Genomic DNA, 8724 nt, shown 5'->3' on the forward strand with positions numbered 1-8724 from the left:
GCACATCCAAACGGCAGCAAGCTGATCCTTCGGGCCGCAAACGCTGATATTCACTATATATCACCGAATATTTACCACGAGTGCTGAGTCCTCATAAATGCTGAGGGTCCCGTCTGCCGTCCCCACCAGCAGATAGTTCCTTCTTTGGCTGCGAAAGGAAAACCCAAATAGCAAACGTAAAAAAAAAATGGGATTACATTTTTGTTTTTGCACAAGAGAGCATTAAAAAAACTCTTTAACCCGATTTCCTGCACATATATTTTGGATAAACCAGACTGTAGTAGTATTTGATGCAGCTGTACTTCATTCTGCAAAAACACTTGCTAACTTTTGGCCACAATTTTAGATTTTGCTCACCTGCATTCTAGCACACCTGCTTTAACTCTGTCAGCTTTACAGATACTGAGCTAAACCTTGGTGCGGTAGTAGTAGCTGAGTCATCCTCAACGCCACTTGGATCTACATTTGATCCAAGTGGCTCCAATTCCATCATTTATCAACACAAGATGATCACAGTTTAACACTCTTGAAGGAGTTCATGTCACCCACGACCTCTCATGCCAGAGCTGCAGCCATTCATTATAATGAAATCAGAGCTGAAACTTTACTTCTCCTCTAAGCGTTCCTATAATCAGACCCACTTGAGCTGACAGAACGGCAGCAGTCAAGCTTTAACCGAGGCTTACTCGTGGCGAGGATGCACGTGGAAATACAGTGAGGTGACGGCATCTGCGACGCTCTGCAGGTAGTGCCAGGTGGACACGCTCTGGGTGTGGATGAGCAGCAACGAGCCGGACTGCGTGCCTGCTGCCAGCCAATCGGAAGCCTCGTTCGGGATCTGGACTGTCACCACGCACAGGACGGGGCTGGTGTCAACCTCCTGGTTAAAAAAAAAGGAAAAAGGAAAGAGCATGTTACTTCTGAACTTTAGGTGTTTATGATGGTCTAAATATTACCCGCTGTCACATAAATCTTGTTTGAAACACCCACCCCCCAAAAAAGATCTTAAAGTAAACTTGTTCCCGTTTCTACAGTTAAACAGATGGATATCTGAGCTCAAACTAGCTCAGATCTTTTTGTAGCGGTTTTGGTGTTGGTGTGTCGGTACCTGTGCGGTGACCGTGTTGGTGTCCAGGTTCACAGCCGTGATGAAGCCCCGCCTCTTGGAGCTGCTGCCCCCACCGATCCAGGCTGTGTGGCCGGACGAGGCGTGGCCGCCGTGACTGCCGGAGCTCACCGTGACGCACTGAGTGCTGAACAGCTGGGAAACCTCCAGCTCCCTCATCAGACACAGCGTTTCACCAGAGTTCAGCCTGTCAAACACCTGCAGGTATTGCAGGAACGAGGAACAAAATTGGACTTTTTTTGACTCAAAATGCTGGTGAAATACACTCACTGGCAAAAAGTTAAGCCCCCAAAACGAACGATCCTACTCGGGTGGAATTTGGTCCACGTGCAGCTGGAGCTGACACGTGTAGAGCGGGCTTCCAGAGGGAGAAAGTAGATGCATCACAAGTGGTGGTGTCATCAGGCAGTTGCCAGAGCGTCCAACAATAAGTCAAAACACTGAGTGAAGATCACCAGACGCAGAGGGTGTCTTGTAGACACGTTAGACAGCATCAACAGCACTTGGTTGCATGAGGCCGAGTACAGATATCCCAGACTTGGAAGCAGTGGGAAGGTGAGGGCACCCTTTATATGACCCAACATTACACAACTCTATGACATCTGAACTTGCCGTTCAGACACGGGTACTGGACTATTTCCATTGTCCCACGTCATCTCGACCATGTCTCAGCAGCTGGGACGGTCCCAAGCTTTGGCTTCTATTAACACCAGAGCAGAAACGACTGCCTTTGGAGCGTTCCCGTAATCAGGGGGGCATCGTCTGATGATGAGTAGCATCGTGTAATAGTCAGCGATGAATCACCACTGATCGTCGTGTCTGGCAGCACTAAAAGAAGAGCACCGGTCCTGCCAAACGCACCGGCTTTCCTCCTGGGATCATGGTGTGTGACTTCAGGTCACCTGTAGTCGTGATGCGAGAAGTTGGCAGCACACCTGGGTCCGCATTTCTTACTTTACTGAACGTGGCGCGTGTTTCTATGACCTGCCTGCTTCATGTTAAGGTCCTCCTGTAGCCAGACCTCCAAGCTTTTCTTCAGTCGAACATGTGGGATCAGCTCCGACATCAACCCCGACCCAGAGCTAACCTGCGGGATCTCAAGGGGTGGTTCCAGCAAAAGGAAGGAAGAACAGGTGTTTGACTTTGTTCTGCACTGAGCTGCAGCTTGTACCCAGGCCAGATGAGGTGCCACACCTTACTGACATGTGTGCCAGTACTGTCCACTGTGGTCATTTGATCTGATCTTGTAATTATTACAGTACACTAACGTGCCCTTTCAACACAAACAGGTTTGATTGTTTTTTCCCACCACTCCATCTGGGGGATTAACATTTTCTCTTTGAGAATTTTTTGTCAGATTTTTTTCTACCACTTCAACATATCCCATTAGAAGACATTTAAAACTGTATTTGTTCAACTTAATCGATTCAGCGAGCATTTTCCTCTTAGAAAAAAATAAACATAATGTTAACGCCCATGTTTGAACAGGAAGTAGAATGATTCAAACTTCGTTTTCTTTTCTTTTTTCTGCTGAAGGTTGAGTCGGAACAAAAGTCCGGATTAGTCTCGCTCCGTCCCCGCTCGTTTCTACAACCCCCTCAGTCACCGGCTGTGACAGTGTTTCCGAGTCCTCACCTGATCAGAAGTGGGTCGATCTTGTGGGTTTTCCCTCAGACAGTCCTTTATCAGAGCCTGAAAGCCCGGCCAAGGCGAGCAGCCGTAGTGCTTTACTGGATCTTTATACGGAGAAACAGACATTTAACGATTTTGCATTATTTTGTTCTCATTTAAACGCCTCCCGACTCTAATTACAGATGATAACAAAACTATTCCCAAATTATGTTTCTAAGAAAATTCCGTCACCAACGCCAATGTGAAATCATCAAAAATTAACTCGACTTCAAGGGATTTTCTTGAAAAAGGTCCTCAGTGCTTTCAGATGAATTATTTGTTACCTGGCAGCCTGCCCTGCACTGCGATTTCGTCAAACTCGCTGGGAAACTTCATGCCATCTGAAATGCGCTCGCCACACGTCAGCAGGTCGTAGAGCAGCAGGCCGAACGAGAACACGTCGGCCTGCTGGTTGTAGATCACGTTGCCCCGGGCGACCTCTGGGGCTCGGAAACCTGTCAGAAAAGAGCTAAATCTTTAACGACGGCTCGCTGCGGAGCCATTAGGATGTCACATCGAGTGCAAGAAATGACCTGTCAGAGGTCGGGGTTTTACAGAGAGGCGGATAAAAGCTTTGAGTCGGACCTGGCGTGCCCTCCGAGCTCCTCACTCCCATGCTGCAGCAGTACTGAGCGATCCCGTAGTCAGTGATTTTGGCGACGATCTCCGAGTCGGTCTTCAGGTTGAACAGGAGGACGTTGTGGGGCTTCAGGTCCCGATAGATGATCATGGCTGAGTGAAGGTACCTGGTCGCACAGATACAACGAGTGGGTTTGGTGCTTCTCACAACACATTTTACCCTCTTGGGCAGAAAATGGTGAAAATGTTGATGATCAAACCCTCGGATGCAGTAGAAACTTGTACAGAGCTTGTTTTAGATCGTTAGTGGCCTCCAGTGACCCCTGTGTGAAAAGTTAGCTCAGATTTTGTTCTGCTGGTCCACTGTATGAACTTTGCAAAAAGATGATGAGAGGTTCAAAACATTGTGCAGCTTTTGAGATTCAAAAAATCTCATTTTAGAGTGTGATTATGAAGAGCCCTCAAGGTGGAAATGTGTCCAAAATGCAACTAAAACCGAACTTTGTATTTTCTGATGAAGCCTTTAATAAGGGTCCTTTTTTAGTATCTTAGTATCTTTTAGTATCTTAACCGGTACACGAAGGAGAGAGCACGACTCCAGTTTTAGCCTCATTGCACAGGCTGCCTTTTCAGTTTAGGATTCATTTTAAGATTCTTTTTTTTGTTTTTAAATCTTTAAATGGTCTGGCCCCGCCTTACATGTCTGAGCTCTTGCAGTTACGCTACCCTTCCTGCTCACTCAGGTCAGCAGACCAGCTTCTCCTGGCTTCTCCTGAGGACGAGGCATAAGCTCAGAGGAGACAGAGCCTTTACAGTGGCAGCTCCAAGGCTTTGGAACTTACAACATATTAGACAGGCCTCTTCTTTGTCTATTTTTAAAACTGCTTTGAAAACCCATCTCTTTTCGTTGGCTTTTGACGCAACATGAGGGAGGTTATTTTATTTGTCAAAATGTCTACAACGTCTTTTATGTATTTGCTTGTTTTATGTTGGGGTTTTTATACGATGTTTATTCAGCACTTTGGACAGTTTTGCTGTTTTAAAAGTGCTCATAAATAAAGTTGGCTTGGCTTATTTCTAAGGCTGAGCCCGGCCACCCTACAGAGGAAGCTCATTTCAGCTGCTTGTATCCATGATGTCGTTCTTCCGATCATGATCCAGACCACATGACCATAGGTGAGGGTTGAACCAATAAATTGATACCTCCACCTTTCAGCTCAGCAGACTGCATAAAGGCCCTCATTAATGTGCTCAAAACTCCGCCCTGCTGTCACTCGTGAACAAGACTCCCAGATAAATATTAGGAGGTGTATATAAATCTGAAAGTGAAGCCGGTGTAAAACCCCAGACAGGATTTGTGTAACCCTTGAACCCTTAGAGGCAGCAGAGGGGAACCTGTACGCCCACCTTGATCAACACGGAGCCCCCCTGCAATCCTCTGCTGCAGCTAGAAATATAACCTGAAGTCTGAACCTATTACTACCCAGAAAGGAAGTGATGTCATCTCTGCACAGCTCTGAGCCATGAGTTCATCTCACAGAACAGGTTCTCTGGTCAGAGGAGTTCATGATTCAGCATGATTTGTGGGGGAAAAAAGATACTGAATACTAAAAAAAGGAGTAAAAAAAACAGTGTGTGTGATGGTATCTGTGTGATGCTCGTTTCCCCTGTACTCTTTAATTGTCTTACCTATGGAAGATATTTATCATTAATATACAGAAACAGACACAACATGTCTAATATCCAACACAAACGTACCTGAGCCCGTCTGCCACATGCAGAGCAATCCTGTGCTGGAGCTTTTGGCTGAGGTTACCGTTCTTGTGTTGAAAGAGCGAATCCAGAGAACCTCTGAGAGCCAGCTCCATCACCAGGACCTGCGGAGCCGAGCCGGCTGCCAGCAGCCCCACCAGGCTGGGGTGTCGGAGGCGACCCAGCACCACCAGTTCCTGAAAACATAGCCGCTTATTGTTCCAGTTGTTCCAGGACTTTTTTTATTTTGTTTTTTTTTTTAAACGAAAGACTGCGAGGATAGGGCCAGTTCTGCCCTGAAAAAGGGTGCCAAACAATTTTAGATCTAAACTAAACTAAAAAAAGCATAATCTAAACAGTTTATTGCTAAATCACTGATCTGATTCTTCCAGGACCCAACAACAGCCAAAACTGCTGCAGCCGGGACTTTACCTGTCTGAGGAGCCGGTAGATGTAAAGCTCAGACGCGTGTCTGTTGAATATCTTCACAGCTACTTCTTCGTTTTTATAAGCTCCTCGATAAACTGTTCCAAAACCACCATCTCCTGCAAAAAAAAAAAGATTCATACATTTAAAGGTAAATAAATAAAACTATCTTACAGGCGTATGGTAACAACGCCATGGCTCTTCCTACTGTGTACATAAAAAAAAAAAAAAAAAAGGCAGACCTAGTCTGTTCTCTTTGGACAGGTCTACTTGCAGCTCCTCCCGGTCCAGTATAGTTCCTGCAGGCTGATCACTCAGAACCAAGTCTGGGGCAACCTGAGAGATAGGTGTTGTGTTGCGCGGGTCTTCTGAGCTCACCAGCAAAAAATCTAGGACAGACGAGGAGAAAACTAATTTGGGAGAATCAGCATAGCCAAAACTGTGCATGGGGGATGATTTAAATAGGAACTTTAAGATCATTTACATAGAACTGTAGGCAAACTGACAGCAGTGGTACAAGTGTTGATCTTTTTATGAGGGGGTTCAAAGCACGAACCGTTATCAGAGTATTTGAAAAGCTCCTCCAGCAGGATCTTGCTCCACTCCCGTCCGTCCTCGAAGCTGTACAGAGCCCACTTCTTCAGCAGAGCTTCTCCGTTACCGTGCATGTCCGTGTTGAGCAGACCGGGAAACCACTCCTCCAGAACCGAGTCGATGTGATCCACCACCTGACCCAGTAACACCCGGCCTGGGCCGAAAGAGACAGCGGTTAGCATAGGGAGTGACGCGGTCATCAACTTTCGTTACGGACACGACTATCAGCGATGGCTCATTTGGAGAAAAAAACAAAACAAAACAACTTTTATTAAATGAACAATAGGAGGTAAATACAACCTCAAACGAAAAACATCCAACTCATTGTAAGAAATATCAATGAGCAGTTGGTTTCTTTTTATTTATTTTTTTTACCGTTTTATTTTATCTTGTATGGATCACAAGTTTACTATTCTGTTTGTTTTTGGGAGAAATATAATAATATTATAATTATATAAAAAATAATAATAATAATAATTATTATATTTAACTTGTTTTCTCAAGATCATCAGTTTATTTTGATGTTATAGTGAGATAAGATAAATATCTCATTATCTCAAGATAATTAGAGAAATCGACTCAATATAACAACCCTTGTTTTCTCAGGACACATTTTTTGTAATTATCACCTTGAGATAAAATGTGTTACTTTCTCAAATTAATGTGTTAACATATTTATTCCAGCACAGAAAAGTGCAGGAGTTGAGAGACAACATCCTAAGAATTTGATTTTTCTGCTGTTACCTTGTTAACAAGCATCCTTATCTTAAAAACAGTTATCTTGAGGGGATGACACCTTTTTTCCCAAAATAAGTTATTAATTTCATTATCTCAAGATAAAGGAACCTGTTTTGTTCCTTCTTTCAAATAAACAGGTTAATCTATTTATCTATTTCACTGTAAAAAAAATGGACGGAAGCTGAGAAAGGACATGGACATACTTATCCTGTTATCTTGGGAAAATACCCATCATTATCTCAAGATGAGGCCATAAAAATACATTTCTAAGCCTATCCTTTCTCGGCTTCTGTAATTATTTTATCCGTTTTCCTGAAAGTATTTTACAAACTTGCATGACATCATGGTTTTTATGGACGATCTATTGATATTTAGTTTTAAACAGTTTAAAGATGGAACAATTCTTTACTACAAAGCAAAATAATGACACCTCAGGAACAAAGTTTCTTTTTTATAAGTTCAAATCTCATCGTATTCTGATTTTAGATGAAAAGGCAGGATCTAATGTGAGTGGTTTCATCTCAACTATCCTCAGAAATCCAAAACTGATGCTCTTTAAAAGACAACCAGAACAGCATCCTTTCAGATATTTGCTTGGAACCTTTTAAACTTGTCCTCACCTTTTCGGGAGGAGGGCACGGTGATCCGGACAAAGCAGGAGGGGTTGTCCTTCTCAGAAGACGCCTCCACCAAGCAGTAAGCTTCACAGGACCAGTTCAGGTAAACGCCTCTCCTCCAGTAGATCCGCTTTGGTCGAAGCGCTTTCTCTGAACAGGACAAGGTAGCAGAGGTTTTATTAACCCTCTGCCTTCAGCAGCGACGCAAGCAGTCACTGATGAACTCACCTCTTCCACAAAGCAAGTAGGAGGAGACCTCCAGCAGGCGGCTGATCTGCCGAGACCAGAAATCCATGGGGAAGTACGGCATCTCATACAGACGCACGATCACCTCGGAGTTCTCACAGTGGGGCAGCTCTATTGCTGGTCTGTGTTCGGACAAGCTGTGGGCAAAACCGTGAGGGGGGGTACAAAATGTGTGAGACACCGGATTGTCGACGTTCGTACTGGCTTTGGTTCAAGCACAGCGATCCCGAAGGCTCAACGCTTGTTACCTGCTGGGCACAAGAAGCTGGTCCCCACCGAAGGGAAGCGCGAGCTGAAACTTTTCCAGAAGCTTGAAGAACTGCGTCACGTGGCTCCTTGGGAAGCATTTGGTCTCAAACAGAAACTTTTCCACCACAGAACGCTGAACCACTCCTCTGGGTTGCTCCCAGATGGCAGAGCCCTTTAATGCCAGTTTCTGCGCAGAAGGCGGGAAAAGTCAGTCGGAACCATAAACAAAAACCTACAAGCAGCAAATATAAATAAAACGGACAAACCTAGAATAAAACAGGAAGAATAAAGCTGTGTAAATGAAATGAAGCAAAACAACACACCTGTGAATTTGATTTTAAAAAAAGGGGATGATGTGTTTTTGGTTTAGCTAAAGTTTATAGACTTATGACGTAAAAAAAGAGAGGAGAGAGTTAGAGATCATCACTACATGTATAACAGGGCAGTACAGCAGAACTTCCAACTGTGAGAAATGGCTCAAGCTCGTTGACAGTGCCTGGATTAAAGTAAGCAGACTGTATTTTAAGAAGAAAGCGTTCTTTCAAGGATGAAATCCTGAATAATAATCTAGAAGGACAAAGAAAGGCAGCTGCTTGGTTTGCTCATACTGTACCTTGGGTTGGCTATGTCAACAAACAGTAACAGCTGAACTGAAAACAGTGTTTTCTGGAAACGGAAGCAATTGGAAGCATATGGATTATTAAAAAAAAAGGGGGGGGGGGGGGG

The 8724-nt window shown here is 44.4% G+C and overlaps 1 protein-coding gene across 3 annotated transcripts in view; it reads right to left on the reverse strand.

The window, feature by feature from the left end:
* Positions 1–8724, reverse strand: part of lrrk2 (leucine-rich repeat kinase 2) — a 47812-nt gene that overhangs the window by 5758 nt on the left and 33330 nt on the right. For all 3 annotated transcript variants that reach the window (XM_037978351.1, XM_037978352.1, XM_017430227.3), the window contains exons 34-46: positions 7998–8185; positions 7732–7886; positions 7507–7653; positions 6111–6302; positions 5797–5943; positions 5561–5673; positions 5135–5325; positions 3383–3543; positions 3082–3252; positions 2762–2862; positions 1109–1324; positions 687–880; positions 76–148 (exon numbers count right to left, since the gene is read on the reverse strand). In XM_037978351.1, coding sequence (XP_037834279.1) covers positions 76–148; positions 687–880; positions 1109–1324; positions 2762–2862; positions 3082–3252; positions 3383–3543; positions 5135–5325; positions 5561–5673; positions 5797–5943; positions 6111–6302; positions 7507–7653; positions 7732–7886; positions 7998–8185 — 2049 coding nt within the window. The remainder of the gene's footprint in view (positions 1–75; positions 149–686; positions 881–1108; positions 1325–2761; positions 2863–3081; positions 3253–3382; positions 3544–5134; positions 5326–5560; positions 5674–5796; positions 5944–6110; positions 6303–7506; positions 7654–7731; positions 7887–7997; positions 8186–8724) is intronic.

This window comes from Kryptolebias marmoratus, linkage group LG11, assembly GCF_001649575.2.
Source record: "Kryptolebias marmoratus isolate JLee-2015 linkage group LG11, ASM164957v2, whole genome shotgun sequence".
Taxonomy (NCBI): domain Eukaryota; kingdom Metazoa; phylum Chordata; class Actinopteri; order Cyprinodontiformes; family Rivulidae; genus Kryptolebias; species Kryptolebias marmoratus.